The 20,059-nt window shown below is 44.9% G+C and overlaps 2 protein-coding genes across 2 annotated transcripts; both read left to right on the top strand.

The window, feature by feature from the left end:
* Positions 1 to 1,736: 1,736 nt before the first annotated feature.
* LOC311000012 (pancreatic secretory granule membrane major glycoprotein GP2-like) lies at positions 1,737 to 9,553 on the top strand (the record flags this gene model as incomplete). The annotated part of the gene is made up of 9 exons (XM_083990651.1): positions 1,737 to 1,794; positions 3,381 to 4,169; positions 4,285 to 4,287; positions 4,390 to 4,476; positions 4,819 to 5,052; positions 6,422 to 6,630; positions 7,742 to 7,899; positions 8,470 to 8,715; positions 9,316 to 9,553. The coding sequence occupies 9 exons, from the start codon at positions 1,737 to 1,739 to the stop codon at positions 9,551 to 9,553; spliced, it is 2,022 nt and encodes a 673-aa protein (XP_083846777.1).
* A 4,880-nt stretch (positions 9,554 to 14,433) lies between these two features.
* LOC311000149 (dnaJ homolog subfamily C member 5B-like) lies at positions 14,434 to 17,479 on the top strand (the record flags this gene model as incomplete). Its single annotated transcript, XM_083990784.1, has 4 exons — positions 14,434 to 14,540; positions 15,217 to 15,430; positions 16,576 to 16,750; positions 17,382 to 17,479. 4 exons carry the CDS (start codon positions 14,434 to 14,436, stop codon positions 17,477 to 17,479), a joined length of 594 nt encoding a protein of 197 aa, XP_083846910.1.
* Between the last annotated feature and the right edge of the window lie 2,580 nt (positions 17,480 to 20,059).

Here is a 20,059-nt window from a genome sequence, read left to right as displayed (position 1 = left end):
GAAAACGGCCGTGTTTTTGTTTTTAGGTGTCTTGGTCATATAAGGTTATACTTAGAATTTGTTTATTTTTCCCTGTTAAAAGGGTTTTCCATGGAGTTTTTCCTCAGTGGATGTGAGGGTCTAAGGATAGAGGATGTTGTTACGATGCCATGTAAAGCCCTTTGAGACAAACTGGTGGTAAAAAGGGGCTATACAAATAAAACTGCCTTGCCTTGCCTTGCCTTATTATAAAAGGTAGAAACATTCATGTAGAAAACTGTTTTTTTTTACTCTCCTATGTGTTAATGTTTATCTGTAAAGGATCCTCAATGATGCTATTAACGTGGGTGATCTATAAATGTCCTTAAATTATTGAAAACACCACACTTGCTCATTCACCAACAATGCAGAGATGTCAGTTCTTGGGCGCTTTTGCAAAACCCATATTCCTCCACCAGGAGGCGCTTCCATTGGACCAATGCTGTCCTTACTCTCTTTTACAGTGCTCTAGGTTCCCTGTAGTAGAGCAGGGTGTCCACTATACCCCCCCCCCCCCCGTCCCCCCCCCCCCGTCCCTGATGACCCTGAGCTCTCCACTAACAGAAACATATGTGTCCTTGCTGCTGACTCATTAAATCATATTATTCTGTCTAAATGGATGTTACGTCTTATTTTTGCGTGATTGGTTTCTTCTCCGTCTTGTCTCGTCTCTTGTTGTGTGTTCGGTGGCCATATTGTCTGTGTGTCAGTCCCATAACATCTATGACATAACGTCTTCAGGAACTTTTCTTTCCTCAGCACAGAAACAGTGAAATCTGAATGAGAATGGTCTTTATGCACAGCTCCACTACTTCCTGAAATAAGCCTGCTGTGTCTGACCATTGTTGTGAGGTCTACACACCTGGATTAATCAGTTTGTCCAATAATGTAAAACAGGAAATAATGGAGCTGGCTTATTTCAGGAAGTAGTGGAGCTGTGCATAAAACCCATTGAACAGAAATATTAATTATTCTATAATCCTCTGTTTCCTGATGTTTCTGTAAACTAATATCAGCGTGGCGCCTCCTCAGAAACAGACAGATGAGTGCTGTTGCTGAACCTCTGACAGATGTTGGACAGATGTAGTTCCAAGGTGAAGGTGGGAGAAGTTCCTCCAAGAGGCGCCAGCTGGACGGACGGTTTCGGTTTGGAGCTCAGGGAAGTGGAAGCTCAGAGTTTCAGCAGATCTTTGATTTATGGTTTTATAACAGCAGTGAACTGATGATTAGATCAGACGTGACACACCCAAGTGAGACGACTGCACCGAGGAGACCCAGGACAGAGGTGAGCCTGCTGGGGGAAATCCGAACGAGTGGTAAAACACAGGTCATCAGGTTTTTGTTTCTATAGGAACGACCTCGTTCGAATTAGACCTGCAGCAATCAATTTAATTACAGCAGATTAGAAAAGTACAAAAGTCAATTAGAGGCAATAAAACAAAATGGAGGTGGCCAGCAGAGCCAGAAAATCTGGGTCAGTGCACATCTAGGTTGCTGATTGGCCAGGTAAAGGAGGGCGGGGCTACAAAGACGTAGGTGTGTTTGACCGTGTCAGGCTCTAAAGGTCAGAACCGTGTTCCAATGTCGACAACCAGAGGCTAAATTAAACTAAAACAGAGAGATCTCTGGTTTCTCCTCACTTAAGGGGATCAATAGCACAGTAGCTTTTGCATCATCATTATCATCATCGTTTCTCTCTCTGACAGCCGTGATTCAAGATGATCCACCGGGTCGTGGTCCTGCTCCTCCTGACGGCCGGCTCAGCTCAGAGCTCAGGTGAGTTCACAGCAGCTGTTCCTCCGTCTGTCAGCAGAGAGTCGATGTCTGAGGCGTCTGTGGACCCAACGCACCACAGACCTCAGATCTGCTGCTGAGGTCAAGCTAAAAACGGTCTGTTTCCACCTGTGGGTGAAGTTTGATACTGAACTCACAGTGCTTCTACTACTAGTGGTTGAACAGCTGCCAATGCTAATGTTAACCATGTAAATGGGGAGCGTATGTTCCCCAGGTCCTATGTTCCCCACTTTGTATGGGACCGGGGAATATAGGACCCTTTTTTTTAGAAAAAGGGTCCCATGTTCCCCGGTCCCATTTTTCCCAAAAGCACTCGGGAACATGCAATTTTTGGTCCCATAGCCTACCTGGAAGTGGAGTTGTGACTTTGCAGATTTTTGCCTATTTTTGAGTGAGAAGTTGAGTTGTGACTTTGAGTGAGAAGTGGAGTTGTCCCATTGGTTGGGTTTAGGCAATGAAGAAAGGAGTTGGTTAAGTTCCTAGTAAAAAGACCAGGTAGAGGCTAGACAGGCCAGATGTGAGTGGTGAGATGAGTGGTGTGATTCCAATCATCTCACAATTAACGTTAAGAAGACAGAGGAGATCATGTTTTATCACAAAGGAGTTGGTGATCACAGAAAAGTTACCATTCAAAACCAAGCAATTACTCAGGTCCAGTCCTATAAATACCTTGGTGTCCACATAGACAGCACTTTAACCTGGACCACCCATGTGGACTGGGTGTCTTCTAGACTGCTCCAAAGACTGTATTTTTTAAGAAGACTGCGACTGTACGGAGTTGAGCAGAAAATTATCTTCTTGTTTTACCAGGCTGTTCTGGAGAGTGTCATCAGATACGGTCTGACTGTTTGGTTTGGGAACCTCCCTGTTTCAGCTAAGCTACTGCGCCTGGTCCAAACTGCTATAAAAATGATTGGTCTCAAAGATCATTACAATCTGCAATCTCTGTTTGAAAGGTGTGTACTGAAACAGGTGAAGAGAATCCTGGAGGACCCATCCCATATTTTACACTCACAGTACGAGCTCTTACCATCAGGCAGGCCATGCCGAGCCCAGCGGTCCAGACTAAACCGTTACAAGAACTCCTTTGTGCCTTTGTCAGTAGGTGTTCTGAACAGGAGCTTAAAATAGCTACTTTTTTTTTTTTAGGATTTTTTATGATCCATTGTGTTCTTTGTAAATCTTATTGTGCGCTCTCTATGGCGTTTTTTAAAATGTTTTTACGTATATTTCTGTATGTGGTTGATGGGTCTGGCGGCATTGTGCCCAAGACAATAAAGTATCTATCTATCTATCTATCTATCTATCTATCTATCTATCTATCTATCTATCTATCTATCTATCTATCTATCTATCTATCTATCTATCTATCTATCTATCTATCTATCTATCTATCTATCTATCTATCTATCTATCTATCTATCTACCCTTTTTGGGAAAAGCGTGGAACAAAAAGGGTCCTATGTTCCCCGGTTCCATACAAAGTGGGGAACATAGGACCCGGGGAACATAGGGATGATCCCGTATAAATGTAGCTGTTGGCTGACGGTAGCTTTGTGTGGTCTCAGGTTCTGTGGCCACCAGCTGCGAGGCCTGTCACAGCCTGGCTCGATGCCACGCTGCCCCCCATGACAACAGCGTCCTGGCGGTGGAGGTGTCCTGCCACTGTGGAGACGGCTCCGTGGGTGACGGCTTCACCTGCTATAACAAGACCACTTGCAACGACGACTGCTGTGGCCACGGCTACCACTGGTCGCCGGTCCGGGGCTGCGTGGACATCGATGAGTGCTCGTTGCCCCGCCCCCCCTGTAGTCCAGGGCAGGTCTGCATAAACACCCGAGGCTCCTTCTTTTGCATGATGACCCCCAGCCTTCAACACGACGCTACCAAACCCACAGCCCGCTCCCTGAGGCTCGCCTGTGGAGGCGTTCAGTGCCCGTTCGGTCAGGACTGTCTCCAGGTGAATGGCACAGCTCGCTGCGTCGACCCGTGTCAGCACTACACTCCGCTACGAGACGCCTGGCGAGCCACCGACTTCAGGGCTGACCCAGAATCTGTGGCCTGTGACAGCCTCTCAGACTGGCAGGGCTGGTACCGACTGTTCATCGGCAACAGCAGCGTTCAGATGCCGGAGCGGTGCATTGAGAGTCATATGTGTGGGACTGATGCTCCGCTGTGGCTGCAGACCCCCCACCCAACAACCTCACAGGGCATCATACAGGGGAGGGTTTGTGGCAGCTGGGAGAGACGCTGCTGCCAGTTTCAGTCCAACCCCATCCACATGAAAGCCTGTCCAGGGAACTACCATGTCTACAAGTTTGTAAGCCCCACTTTGTGTCGCCTGGCCTACTGTGCAGGTGAGTCCTCCTTGTAGAGGTTGACTGTGGAGATCTAGATTCTGGGACCTTGATCCAGAGGCCTCCACTGCCATCTCAACATTCAGTAAAATCCTCTCATGGTCTTGTCTTTTAGACAGTCAGTGGGTCAGGACCAGAGAACTGGTTCCTGTCCAGTAGACCATCTAGACCTTTGATCCTGACAGATTCTCCAATGGACTGTTGCTCTGTTCCTCTACAGATGTCAACACCTTGGTGTGTAACACCTGTGCTGAAGGTGAGAGCTGTGTGAGCAGTGATAAGATCAACTGGAGGTGTGAACGTCAGGGTGAGTGTCCATTAGGATCAGATGGGTGTTCCTTCAAACAAGGTTTCCAGTGTGACAGAGATCTAGGTCTAGGATGATACCAAGATATTTAAAACTACTAACTATCTCAACATCTTGGCCTCCGATTTTAACCGGCTGACATGTAGGTTGTCCAGCCCCAATAGCTTCTTTAACTACGGCAAGCCAGGAAGTAACTGTAGAACGGGCTGGATGACAAAGATGAAAACAGTCGACTTTCTGAAAGATGGTCCCCATGTTGATCCCTCTGATCCTCCTTCAGAGATCTGGTGTCCCTGTATTGTTGTATCACTGAATATATCTGTTGTTGTGTTTTTGCCTCAGCTCCACAGACTCCGGCCATGAGACTGGTGAATGGTGACTCAGTCTGCTCTGGTAGAGTGGAGATCTTCCATGGCAACCAGTGGGGAACTGTGTGTGACGATATCTGGGATATGAACAATGCCAGAGTGGTCTGCAGACAGATGAACTGTGGCTCAGCCCAGTCTGCAAACATTTCTGCCAGCTTTGGACAGGGGACTGGACCCATCTGGATGAATAATGTTCTCTGTACAGGCAGTGAGTCGACGTTATCACAGTGTCAGCATTCAGGGTTTGGCATTCAAAACTGCCACCATGGTGAAGATGTTGGAGTTGTCTGCTCAGGTGAGTAACGTGTCTTTGAAGTGAAGCTGGTCTTTAACCTTCTGTAACTTTACCTTCCACATTACATCTGGAAGTTCATTGACTGTTAAAGCAGAAGTAAGCGATCCGGTCGTTTTGGCTAATGCTACATTCCAGGCAGGCTTTTGAAACCGTAAGTTACAGCTTCAAGTCACGACTTACGACTTTGTAGCGTTCCAGGCAACCCTTAACTCGTGTTTTGCCGACCTGTTTTACCTGTGAAAGTCACTATAACGGCCACTCGTAACTTCTGACGCGTGAACTCGTACCAGATCGAACTGGTACGACTTCACAGGTCAGAAAAACACGAGTTACGAGTTGCCTTGAACGCACCATAACTTCTTGTCAGCCGATGGAGTTAGCAGTCCCCGCCCTCGTCATGGATCTATTGGTCCTCGTCTCTACGTCACCACATTCAGGCGCATCCCTTGGCTGCACACACAGAGAGGACCGCCCCTTTATGCCGTTCTCTCTCCTCATTGGATAAAGGTTGTAGGATACAAGGAAAGTTTTCTCCTCGGCTTACTGCAGAGCAGAGTGACTGACAGACCCGTGTTTCAGACCAAACACTCTATAGAAGTGATTGCTGTCGGAAGATATAACTATTTAAGACTTATATTAACACAAACATTCCGCTTACTTCTGCTTTAAATGAACCTTTTGTTAGTGAATGTTCAGTCAAGTAAATTCAAAGTTTTATGTAGATTGTAATCTCCCCAACTCGCATGTTGAACCTGTAATAGTACATTTGAATATTCCTTTGTTTTAATCATTTGAGACGTCTCCACACCCTGCTTTGCCCCAAGGTATCAGATCTCCCTTTGTTTACTACCCATTTGTGTATTTTAATGTCTAAACCTTGTAATTGCTTTTCAAGCTTCAGAGACACCCCACCTCTCACTTTGTCATGATATACTCAAACCCTTTTGTATTTTAAATTGTGTTGATTAGACAGAGAGAAGAGTGTGAAAAGACATCCTGAGTAGGGGGCTGACCCCTGCAGCAGACAAAGGGGTGTGGAATATACCTGAGGGGGCGTTCCTCGGGTATAAATGTTTAGGTCTCCTCATTGTCTTTGTCTTTTCTTTAGCATCACCCGCTCGGGTATGAACTGACCTTTCCTTGCAAGGAAATAAAATCATGTCGGCCCTCAAAATCTCTATTTCATTATTCACCAACAGCAAACAGCTAAAATTTCCATGACAAACCTAATACACACAATGTTTCCACTGCATTGTGTCATTTGTGTGTTATGGTGTTCCAGGTCTGCAGGGTGGTCTTCCAGAACCAGAACTGGTTTGTGGACAGGAACTCCTGCGCCTGGTGGTTCAGAAGAGAGCGCTGCAGGAGCAAGGGCTGAACGCGTCCTCTGCTCACCTGATCGACCCTCGCTGCCACCAGCAGGTCGACCACCCGGAGGCCATGTGGTACCTGGTGGAGCGGAGCAAAGGAGTCTGTGGGAACGTGGTGAAGGTAAGGAATGGTACCAACAGAGATGTGAGCACTGGTAGAGGGTTAGAAGATGAGCCAGTTTCAACACCAGCAAATCTCCCCAGGGTCCCACACTTGGAGACACACCTGGGACTCCCACGTGGGTTTTTAGAACAAAAGAACCTGTAGGCAGAAACATCTTCAAAGACCTGAAAAGAAGCTCAGTTACCTGCAACTTCAGCACTTAAAGAAACCCATGACCTGGATGACTGAGAACCTACTCAGACCTCTGTGGTGATCCTAGTGTTTATAATTGTGTTGGGGGGGGCAGCAGCCGAATGTGGCAAGGTGAAGAGGGCCCGGGAAGGGATTGAACCCACATGCATGCGCGCTTGCCAGTCACCCAAAGGGACATCCCCTTGGCCAAGTAGCCAAGGCTCATGATCAATTGGAGGCATAGTGACAGGACCACCACTGTCACATCTCTCCCCCTCTTTTCACAAGCACGTCCTCGTGCTTCCGCGCAGGCTGCCACACATTAGGAATCCATGGACCCACCCCTAGTGCTACATGGATCCTGCCAACAACGCCAGAATGTGGCAAGGTGAAGAGGGCCCGGGCGGGGATTGAACCCACACCTCCCGGGTAAGAGTCATGCGCGCTTGCCAGTCACCCAAAGGGACATCCCTTGGCCAAGTAGCCAGGGCTCATGATCAGTTGGAGGCATAGTGACAGGACCACCACTGTCACACGTAGTCAGGACTTCTGGACCTATCGTTGGGCTGTTTTCAGTTCGAAGAGTTTTAAGGGTACCTGAGAACTAAGGTCCTCCAACCAAAGGCTCCTGTCCACCTGGAGAGTTTCTCCAACATCACTCCAAAGCTTTGGAATTCCCTCCACATCGTTTCTCCCCAACTGTTGAGTCCTTCAAATGCCACCTCAAAACTTTTAACTTTCTCTGATTTTAACAGTGCCTGGTTTGATTCCCTTCTTTTACCTCATAATTTCTTTTTCTATTACATTTATTTTCTTTAGTTGCTGTTTTGTATTCCTTGTTTTGCTGTAAAGCACTTCGGATCAGTCCCTGCATTGTGTTGAATGTGCTGTGTAAATAAAGCTGAGTTCTTAATGTGGTTTTCTGTTTCTGTTCCAGACCAACGGCACCCACATCATCTACTCCAACATCTTGTTTGTGTACCCATCAGAATCGTCCAGTGTCCCTCTCCCCATCCCCATGAGCATCCCGTTCTCCTGCGTCTTCCCTCTGGATGACGTCAGCAGCCTGAACGCTGCCATCCAATACCAGCCGCCGTGAGTTCATCTTCATCTTCTGATTTGTCAAAATGAGATGCTGTGGTTAATCTTCCTCCATGTATGTTTTTGTGTTTATCGTCAGCTTAACCCGTCAGTTAATTGAAGCAACATCACTTTTTCTATGGTTACCTATGGTTTAACAGACAAGTCAAAGTCAAAAACACTTTATTTTTCCGGAGAACATCATCAGTGCTGGAGCAGACATACCCAACACAATGATACCATACATTCCTACATACCACACAAGTACTCACACAATGGTTAAAAGATAAAATTGGTTAAAAACAGGTCAATTGAAAATGTTATGGTAGGAGTTAGCTGTTGAGAAGTTGGATTGAGGTGGGGGTGAAACTGGATGATGCCCTCTTTGTCCGGAGTGGGAGTGATCTGTATGTGCGTGCTGATGGTATAAGGCTGTAATTACTATTTGTTGTGTCTGTGGCAATCTGTGTCCCTTCCTCTTAAAAACGTATCAAAGTAATACATATAGTCATGGTTGTGCTTAAACCAAAGGTCGGTTGTAGAGTGACTGCTGGGCTGTTACAGTTTGTGTTCTCTTGTCCTAAGGGGGGGCAGAGTTGGTGTGGTGCGTTCAGGTGACCCCACCAGCGCTTCCATGACTCTGTACCAGAGTGCAGACTTCATCCGGCCGTTCCCCTCCGGCCCCGTCAGCCTGCCGCTCGGCTCCACCCTGCACCTGGACGTCTCCATTGGCTACGACAACGACGGCTTCGTCCTAGTTCTGGAGAACTGCTACACCACAAACTCACCGAGTGCTGACGACCCGGCCCAATACTCCCTGATCCACAACCGGTGAGGGTTCAGCCAGGACGACGAGTGAAGACAAACTTGTTTACATCAAGGACCCTAAACTGACACAAATTAGACCACGGACCCCCGTTGGACAACATTTTGAAGCAAACACCAGAAATACACAAATATTTGCTATGAGACTGAAGAACGTTACTTTATCAGTCAATGCATACGTTCAAATTAGGGCCAAGGATGTGAATTTTTGGAAATATTGTAGAGAATTTTCTGGGAAAAAATGGTAGGCTACAATTTCTAAAACAAAATAATAATAAAAAATCCATAAAAAAGTGGTAAGATTTCTAAAAAAAAAATTAAAACAAAAAACCCACTTTGAGAACCATTGGAATAGAAGAACAGAAAGCCTTTATTGTCACTGCGTTACAGAAATACAACAGAAGATACAACAGAAGAGAGAGTGCAACTCCAAATGGTGCCATGAAAAACAGACACACATGTTTATTCACACATACAAACCACAGTGAGAAACACCTGCCAGCTCTTAGCCAATCACAACCATTTCCTCAGACAGGTGTGTTGTTCACATGTACGGCCTCCACTGTGCTGACTCTAAGCTGCTTTGTGATTGGCTCTCTCCTCCAGGTGTCCGGTGGACCGTCGCCACGTGGCCGTGGTTGAAAACGGTGTGAGGCAGCGAGCTCGTTTCTCGGCGCTGCTCTTCCTGTTCCACGAGACGTACAGCGACGTTTATCTGCACTGCAGGATCAGCCTGTGTGACCGGGACAGCGCCTCCTGCAGCTCCGTGAGTGCACTGCAGCTGCTCACTGCTTCCACAGGAAAACCAGTGTCCGAACCAGAGAGACACAGAAAAAGCCCTTAAATGAGAATTCCGGTCATTTTTGACCCCTAAATCGTTGTCCTGATGGTCACCCAGTGTTGGAGGGGCAAAAAACACGACTAAAATTGATGCAGGCAAACCAGAGTTACCATGGCTACCCGGCGCTAGGGATAGCCACAACGCTAAAGTATGAGGGCAATTCTTTCAACCACAACAAACACTCAGAAAACAATCAGATATCTATGGTACATGACTGGAATCCTTAGAGACACCACTAAACTCATAAACTGTATGGTTATACTGAGTATAAACAGTACAAACTTTGTGTTTTTGCATGTAGCCACTCACCTCAGATAGCCCAACTCTGAAACATCCTAGAAAGACATTACTATCCCATCACAGAGAGAAACTAACACTTTATCCTTGTTGTGATGATTTCTTTACTAAAATAAACGGTGGAGCAGTGCAGTGGTAATGTCCAACATATCTCTGACCGTTTATTTTTGTGGGTCATAAGGATTCCAGTCATGTACCATAGATATTCGATAGTTTTCTGAGTGTTTGTTGTGGTTGAAAGAATTGCCCCCATGGGTTAGCGTTGTGGCTAGCGCTAGCGCCGGGTAGCCATGGTAACTCTGGTTTGCCTGCAGCAATTTTAGTCGCGTTTTCTGCTCCAACCAACACTGGGTGACCATCAGGACAACGATTTAGGGGTCAAAAATGACCGGAATTCTCCTTTAAGGTCTGTCACATGTTCATACTGTAGGTTCTTAATAGGGCCCATAAAAAAGGATTCTAGAAGTCCCTAAAAGGTAACATGCCGTTGAAGTAGTTCTAGATGGTCTTCCTTGAGAAGGTCCAAGTTCTTAGAGGTTCCTGCTTCTACAGGTCTGAGGAGAACCTGTTTGTCTTTTATTCAATTCAATTTATTTGGGTGGGACAGTGCAAGTTCATGAACAGAAACATAGCTATAGAATCGTAAACAAGCTAATATCCATCCGTTGTCCCATGCTTAGATGTTCCCTAGTACAAATACAATAAATAAAAACAAAAACATGTTATAAAATAGCAGCATTCAGTTTCTGGTCCAGCCTTCTCCTGAAACCTTCTCTCTCATAAACGCTCTTTACTCATTTCATCTTTGTAGAACTGTTCCAGACGACAGGCTCGGTCAGCTGCCGGAGCCTCGGCCAATCAGCTTCCAGTCACCGTTGGACCAATCAGCTGTGAGTATTTCCTTCACTGTAATGATAATATCCATAGACCATAGACCTGGTCTGATTCACGGATGCTCTGGTTTCCAGGGTTCTGAGGAGCAGGAGCTCTGTGTTTGCTGTGAGGGACTGATGGTGACTCCAGTGAAGCCAGTGTTGTCTGACTTTGTGTCCGTGTGTGTTTCCTGTGGGGTGTGGCTACTGGCTACCTACCGTCAACACCCCTCCAGTCTGGTCCACATGGTTCAGTCCACACCCCCACATTGTGATAATGAGCTGGTCTGTAATAAACTCTCCTCCAAACTGAGTCTGAGACGTGTTGTTGTTTTTATTCTCAATCAATCAATCAATCAATCAATCAATCAATCAATCAATCAATCAATCAATCAATCAATCAATCAATCAATCAATCAATCAATCAATCAATCAATCAGTGTATACAAACACATGTAACTGGCTTCTGTTAAAGGGATAGTTCAACATGTTGTCAAATTGGCCCATCACCATAACCCCTATAGTCATAGCAGTAGGTTCGTTACCTTTAATTGTCGGTGCAAGCTATTTTTAGAACGGCGGAGCAGAGCTGTGAGCTGCTCAGAGCTACGCTACGGAGGCTCATTATGGGATTTCTTGGTTTCCCTCATCAAACTCATCAAATACACAATCCAACAACTCCACAACGCTCTGGTGGACAAGTTGTGAGCTGCACATTCACCACGCTATGAGATAATAACACAACGTTACCACACAGAGTTGTTTTAGAGGGAAATTCATGCAAAACAGCTGATGCACGTTGCCTTCAGGGACAGTTTTTCATCAACAGTCTCTGTATTTCCCTCTAAAACAACTCTGTGTGGTAACGTTGTGTTATTATCTCATAGCGTGGTGAATGTGCAGGTCACAACTTGTCCACCAGAGCGTTGTGGAGTTGTTGGATTGTGTATTTGATGAGTTTGATGAGGGAAACCAAGAAATCCCATAATGAGCCTCCGTAGCGTAGCTCTGAGCAGCTCACGGCTCTGCTCCGCCGTTCTAAAAATAGCTTGCACCGACAATTAAAGGTAACGAACCTACTGCTATGACTATAGGGATTATGGCAATGGGACAATTTGACTAAATGTTGAACTATCCCTTTAAATGCTCTAAATTGATTGACACCTCTTAGACCCCACACACACACACACTCTGACTCATCAGTTCGTCATGGCAACTCGCCCCACCCCCCACCGCCATCACAAAGCCTCCATCGGTGTGTGAGTGAAACCCGAGCAGCCGTGGCGTCCGGCCGTCACCTGAGCCGCTGCTGCTGAATGTTTGATGGAGGCTGTCAGAGATCCTCACACACACCTGGGCAGGTAGACAGGTAGACAGGACCAGGACCAGGACCAGGACCAGGACCAGGACTAGAGACCAGGACTAAGACCAGGACCAGGACCAAGACCAAGACCAAGACCAGGACCAGGACCGGTAGACGGAGCTGCAGGGCCTCAGCCCACAGGTAAGATAGATAGATAGATAGATAGATAGATAGATAGATAGATAGATAGATAGATAGATAGATAGATAGATAGATAGATAGATAGATAGATAGATAAATGTATTGTCTGCCCCAAAGGGTAGCAGAAATGTGTGTTTGACAGGGCTCATCACTTTACATACACTCAATAAAAACACAGTAACAGCTCTTTAACCTTCACATCCAGCTCCACTGTTCTGTACAGGTAGACAGATAGATGCTCCAGGTATCATGTGTGTCTCACCTCTGTCCTGTCCGCTGGAAACCAGGAATCTCCAGAGCGTCAGAGTGTGGTCCTTCAGACTGCCACTCTCTGAGATACCTGGTTTCCATCTGTCTGCAGATCGGCAGTCTCAATAAAGTTGTGTGTGTTTGAAAGACAGGGTTCAGGCCTCGGTCCTCCAGCTGAGCCTCTGGTCACTGAACTCTCTGCAGAGTCTGTACAGGTTTCAGAACGGCCTCTGGGCCATGTCTAGGCAAGACAAGGTAGTTTTATTAGTATAGCCCGTTTTTACCACCAGTTTGTCCAAAGGGCTTTACATCCCATCATAACAACATCCTCTGTCCTTAGACCCTCACATCCACTGAGGAAAAACTCCATGGAAAACCCTTTTAACAGGGAAAACCAGGAGAAAGCTCAGGGTGAGCAACAGAGGAGGGATCCCTCACCCAGGACGGGCAATAGTTACCTTTTATATGTCGACTATCTGTCTTCTACCTCGTCTTCACCGTCAGCTGCTTTTCATTCTTCTCCAGTCTGAAGGAAAACTTCAGCTCAGCCCTTTAATCAACTTGCAGCTACGAGCACTTTGTCCTTTGTCGACCACCAACGAGTAAACCAGCACTTTACCTCAGTACATTCCTGCCTCGCACTTCCTATCAGGAGCTGCTACTTGGACAAAATTCTTTTTATTGTTTTCATAACTACAACATACAGGTTTTCAAATTCTTGGTTGGGAATCAGGTTAGTGAGTTCATAAGAAAAAGTAAATCATTTTCAAAGAGCTACTGTTGACATGTCCCCAGTTCTTCCATCACATGAGACAAATATGTCGTGGATACATACTGTAGCAAATAAAGGGCTCCCCGATCTGGTGGAAATGATGTTGTTGGTGTTTCATTGTTCATATGTAATTTTCTCTAAAGGGAGAGTTGAAGACAGTTCACCTGCCACCTCTTTACACTTGGACTACTGGTGTTTTTCCATGAGAGGGCTATTACTCTCTTTGCAATTAGTACACTTTAGTCTACAAATATTTGTTGATTATCTGGATATAGACCATAAACAAATGTGGGACTAGGGGTATTTGAATCTGCAAAATATTTTGAATACATTGTTTTGCTACTTTGACTTTTAGTGTTTTAGTGTTTCAGTGTGTATTGTTCCTCTTTCACTGCAACAACTTGGTCGTGTTAAATGTGGATATTGTGTGTCAGTATTATCTTTGTGTTGTCCACTGTTCGTCTGTGTCATTTCATGTCTCAGGTTTCTCCTCTGTAGCTATTTTAGATTATGGGCTGTGTCTGTTATATGTCAGGTCAGGACTACAGATGGAAATGAGCATATAGTTGAAATCTGGTGCAACCATCTTTTCATTTGTTGTGGTTAGGATGTTTATAACCACAGAAACCAACACGGTGAGTTTACTGTCAGAGAAAACCAGTAAACCTTATTGACTCAAGGTTTTAAAGGTTAAAGGGATAGTAGCACTTTTTTAAAGTGGGGTTGTATGATCAAAGTGCAGGAAAAACACAGTTTTTATTTGGACCTAACCAACTCACGTATCCCTCCGCCCAGGGTTAGCGCCGCCGATCAGCAGTTGGTTCGGTCCAAATAAAAACTGTTTTTCCTGCACTTTGAAGGGCTGGAAAAAATTATATTATAGCAAACAATGGAACTGTGTATTTTTTTTCAGGTGAAACCTCTTTTAGGCCGTGAAAATAGGCCGTTTCTTTGGGTCTGTTCACAACACTGTATGTTGTAAATCTCTGGGCAGGGCTATTATGGGCTGGCGTTGCTAACGGGAGGAGTGCAGAGAGTCTTCTACTGCAAATAAAGTACTTAGGGGCTATTTGGAGATCATACAACCACACTGTAAAAAAATGCTACTATCCCTTTAAAGGTTGTGTTTATTTCCTCAGTTAGTTTAGATCTTCATGTTCTTCTCTCTGACTCAGGTGATGGTGTGAGGATGTCTGAGCGGAGGCAGCGAACCTTGTCCACATCCGGAGAGTCTCTGTACCAGATCCTCGGTCTGGAGAAAGGCTGCAGCCATGACGACATCAAGAAGTCCTACAGGTGAGACCACGCCCACTCACCTGCAGCAGGTGGCCATTCCAAATATTTCCAAGAATATTTGTCTTATTTCTTGTCCAAATGTCTCATTTCTAGTCAAAACTAATCTCTTTCCACTTAAAATAAGACTCATTACCTAAAAATTAACTTGTTTTTAGATCATTTTCATTTAAATTCACAATAAGTAGAAAAATCTGCCAGTGAAAGTAAGTTTTTTGTGCTTGTAATAAGGAAGAAAAACTTGCTCCACTATCAGATTTTTCTACTTATTCCAAGTGAAAATCTGCTTGAAAGAAGTAAAAAGTGTCTAAAAACAAGCTGCTTTTAATATGATGAGTCTTATTTTAAGTAGAATGAGATTTGTTTTGACTAGAAATGACATTTTGACTAGAAATAAGACAAATATTCTTGCTAAGATACTTGAGTTTTTGCAGTGTAATGCTGCATTAGCATCAAAACAAAGAAGGCTAAATAAAAAACCATAATACATACGTAGTCTAAGAAAAAAAAAGGAAAAGTTAGGGGGAGGGGCCCACTTTAGTATTCTTTAAGGGGGCCCAGAATTCCTAGCTACGGCCCTGGCGACCATCAGGACAACGATTTTAGGGTCAAAGATGGCCGGAATTCTCCTTTAAGGTCACCAGCTAGCTCTGAGCCGTCCCTCCCTGTGTGATTTCAGGAAGCTGGCGTTGCGGTTTCACCCGGACAAGAACCCGGAGAACCCGGAGGCGGCGGAGAAGTTCAAGGAGCTGAACAGCGCCCACGCCGTGCTGGCCGACCTGGGCAAGAGGAACATCTACGACTCCTACGGCTCTCTGGGACTCTACGTGGCCCAGCAGTTCGGAGAGGACAACGTCAACACCTACTTCATGCTGTCCACCTGGTGGGCCAAGGTGAGGGGGCGGGGCTTACGTCGCGGTGTGACAGTTTTACCAGGTTCAAGGGAAAACTAAAAGCATGGTTACAAGCAAACCAGACATGTGACCACCTGTAACCTTCATAACAACTGCCGGGGCAGCATTTGAGTTTTTATTTTTCAGTTAATTGTACACATAGTGGGGCAGATAAGCAAAATAATTGTGCGTTTTAATGACTAAAGCATGAAACTTTCAGCATTTCATCTACATACCCCAAGGTTTAATTTCAGACGTGGAACCACTTTGGTGGTTGACCTTTAGGGGTCTTTAGGGGTCTTTTTCCACATTATTCCCCATTGGAAACCTATGAAAATCTGGGAAGAAAATCATTACCAATACATTTCTTCACCATTGTGTTTAGGAAGGTGTGTAATATCATGTAATAAAATGTTGAAATTCAACTCCAGTGGGAAACCCCCTAAAAAACTACTCAAAGTTGGGGTACCCGTGCAGATTTTGCGAAAATTCCTAAATGTTAAATTTGGCCTTAAATATCTTGTGAGGGGTCAAACTAGAGGTTTTTCATGATTCTGAGTTGATCGCAAACATTAGTTTTACGCCCTAAACACTCCTTGGTGGAGAAAAAAACAGCCACACCCACTTTTCCTGCTCATCGGAACCCCCACTACCACCAATAGAATGTATTACAGAGAAGCCATTCCTTAGCATGGCAGAGGTTGTGTTACATAATACTACTAAATACTCAATAATATAACTTATATACTGTCTGTAGCTGTCATTTTTGGTTCTAGAAGTACTTACATAACACAATTATGTATTACATTTCGTGCAATATCTACACACTTCTGCTTGTGCAACTGGGTGTAATGGGCATCGTGCAATACAACCACTTTAAACTGATGTGCACTTTAGGACATCGTGCAATACAACCTGGTACTTACCCTAACCCTAACCCTGTATGCACTCCTGCACTTTAGCACTTGTCACTTTAACCCAGCACTTTTGTACTTTATCTCTCAGGAACTCATATGGTCTCCCTACCCATGCAAGTGTTTGTCAATATGTCAATATGTTTTATATCGTCATAGTCATAAATAAAGTAAAGTGACGCCACAGGTCGGTGGGGACGGGGTCGTTGCTGACGTGGGTCTCTGTTTCAGGGAGCGTTCGTGGTGTGCGGCATCCTGACCGGCTGCTACTGCTGCTGCTGCCTCTGCTGCTGCTGCAACTGCTGCTGTGGGAAGCTGAGACCGATGCCCGCCGGCGAGGGGGCGGAGCCAGACTACGTCTCCCCCGACGACCTGGAGGAAGAGATTCGCAACGAGCCCGACAACGGTGAGTCCTCAGCTTTTATTTTGACGGTGCTTCCTCTGTCGGGGGGATCGGTTTGGGTTATTGATTGATTATCAGAGGCGACACAATCAGACTCAGGTACTCATGTTAAAGGGATAGTAGCATTTTTTTAAAAGTGGGGTTGTATGATCTACAAATAGCCCCTAACTACTTTAATTGCAGTAGAAGACTCTCTGCACTCCTCTCGTTAGCAACGCCAGCCCATAATAGCCCTGCCCAGAGATTTACAACATACAGTGTTGTGAATGGACCCAAAGAAACGGCCTAGAAACTGTGTTTTTCCTGCACTTTGAGGGACTGGAAAAAATTATATTATAGTGAACAATGGAACTGTGTATTTTTTTTCAGGTAAAACCTCTTTTAGGCCGTGAAAATAGGCCGTTTCTTTGGGTCTGTTCACAACACTGTATGTTGTAAATCTCTGGGCAGGGCTATTATGGGCTGGCGTTGCTAACGGGAGGAGTGCAGAGAGTCTTCTACTGCAATTAAAGTACTTAGGGGCTATTTGTAGACCATACAACCCCACTTTAAAAAAATGCTACTATCCCTTTAATGATGAGGTCATCAGGACAGGTGAGTCCTCAGGTCATGTGACGTGTCCGTTTCTCTTCAGACGCTGAGACTCCGGTCCTTCAGCAGCCGACGAACGCCAGCGAGAAAACTCAGCTCATCACTGACGGACGCCGCAGATACGGAGACACCTACACCTGAAGCCACGCCCACTCCCACCTGAAGCATCTCCCACTCCCACCTGAAGTCACTCCCACTCCCACCTGAAGTCACTCCCACTCCCACCTGAAGTCACTACCACCTGAAGCATCTCCCACTCCCACCTGAAGTCACTCCCACTCCCACCTGAAGTCACTACCACCTGAAGCCACTCCCACTCCCACCTGAAGTCACTCCCACTCCCACCTGAAGCAGCTGTGTTTTGGTCGTTCAGGGACTCCGTAGTTTTCATCATCTCCCAGCATTCACACTATTGTTATTCTGTTCGGCCATTTTCTGCCTTTCTTTGTCCTTTAACTAGTCCTTCATACTTTGTGCTATTTCAACAATTTAAATATCAAAACGTGCTGCCTTTTCGGGACAGGTGTGCTATGACTTTTCTCTTTCATACTATTTATACTTTTTAAAATATTTAACTTTTTCTGCAATTTTCCTCCCATAGGAAATGAATGGAAACAGTCTTCAAACTCTTTAAATCCTCTGCTTCTTTGAACCTCTAAAACTTCAGCATACTTTTACCCACAGACTTCGTTTGACTTTTAAACTGTAGACAAACTTTTAATCTATTCCCGTATGACTCATCTTATTGATATCTTCCACGGTTTCTGATTTTTGGCAGTTTTAAAATCATTAAAGTTTTCGACAAAATCCAACTTTATAATGGTTGTGTATTGCGTCTAACGAGCAGAGCTTAGAGTGCGTGACATCATCGTTAGAGTGAGAGAGACCCAAAAAACTTTCTGGATTTTTTCTGGCTAAACTGTCAGCACGGCCACAAATTAAACTCCTAGACACATGATTTCCTCACCGTTTGTAGCCACACTTGTCGTGTCTCATATGATGTGCTCAAAACAGCAGACAGACTTGCAGAATTGTATTACTGAGCCTCTTTGTGCAGCTAGACCCGCTCCAGTGGCTCATTGACTTCAATACAAAAGTAGGAGCTGATTTTTTGAGAAAAACAGAAATGACCCCCTTTTCTAACTCGCAACTGCAAGAAAAGTTTTTGCCCTACAAACATTTAATGCGCATCAAAATGCTCAGGAAGGTCTCCTGAGTCAGTTGGTCTTCACCACATTCTGATAAAAGGTACGGTTCTCTTTTACTGGGCTGTTGTTCAGGAGCTGCACAGAGCTCAAATCTCACTGCTCTGCTCTGCTCTGTGTGCAGTTGGTCCAGGTGTAGTGGCCAGCTCGTTATCAACGTCTAACACAGGCATCACACTCACACAGACAGACACACACAGACACTCACACACAGTCACACATGCACGCATACACAAACAGACAAACACACAAACACAACACTGTTCCACACAGTAAAATGTAAGCAGTCAATGTCACCACGGTAACTTCTGAGGGCAGGCTGCCACATAGGTGTAATCAATCAGATCATTAGGGAGGGAGGAGTTTTGTGGCGCTTATCAACTATCTATCTATCTATCTATCTATCTATCTATCTATCTATCTATCTATCTATCTATCTATCTATCTATCTATCTATCTATCTATCTATCTATCTATCTATCTATCTATCTATCCCCCCCTCTATTTCTTTCTTTCTTTCAAACCCTCTGTCTCTTTTTCTTCTTTCTTTCTTTCTTTCTTTCTTTCTTTCTTTCTTTCTTTCTTTCTTTCTTTCTTTCTTTCTTTCTTTCTTTCCCTCTACATCTCTATCCATCTACCTCTTTCTATAGCACCCCCTCTCTCTTTTTCTTTCTTTCTTTCTTTCTTTCTTTCTTTCTTTCTTTCTTTCTCTTTCTTTTTCTATCTATCTACCTCTTTCTATCTATCATCCCCCTCTCTCTTTTTTCCCTCTTTTTCTTCTTTCTTTCGCCCACAGAAAGACATTCATCTCTCAAGTTTTATGTTTTAGCTTTAGCCTTTTTCAACATTGCCTCAGCAGTTTCTTCAGCTAACTCAGCATTGTTTCAGCTCATTCTGCAACATTCACACACATTTTCTGCAGGAAATGCTTTCTTTTTCTAGTTATAAATAAAGTTGTAATCCAGCTTCAGATCGTCACTGTGATGTCACATCATGATGTAAACAGTTTGTGTGTTTGTGAACTTTTATTTTGTTAATGTGTCTTTTATCAGTGAGTGTGTAACAACAGGTGTGTGTGACGTCATCACCTGTGGTCATGTGATCAGATGACGTCATCGTTAATAAAACAGTTAGTTAAACAGCCTGTGGTGTGTCCTCTGTCCCACACACACACACACACACACACACACACACACACACACACACACACACACAGTGGTGGACAGTAACGGAGTAAATTTACTTGAGTACTGCACTTAAAGGTGTACAGAAATGGCCGTTTGTCCTGTTTGTCGCGCCGAGTTGTCACGAGCTGCAACACGAGTTTACCCGAGTGAGGAAAACGAATTTGATTGGTCGTTATCGAGCGGGCGGGATATTCAAAGCTTGGGGCGAGACCGAGCTCCGTGTGTGTGTGTGTGTGTGTGTGTGTGTGTGCGTGTCTCAGACGTTTGAATGACGGATGACGGATCCAATAGCAGTGGCTGGTGAATCGTGTACAGGCTGACGTATAATC

The sequence above is a fragment of the Trachurus trachurus genome (assembly GCF_905171665.1).
Source record: "Trachurus trachurus genome assembly, chromosome: 17".
NCBI lineage: Eukaryota > Metazoa > Chordata > Actinopteri > Carangiformes > Carangidae > Trachurus > Trachurus trachurus.
This window is presented reverse-complemented; position numbering and strand designations above follow the sequence as displayed.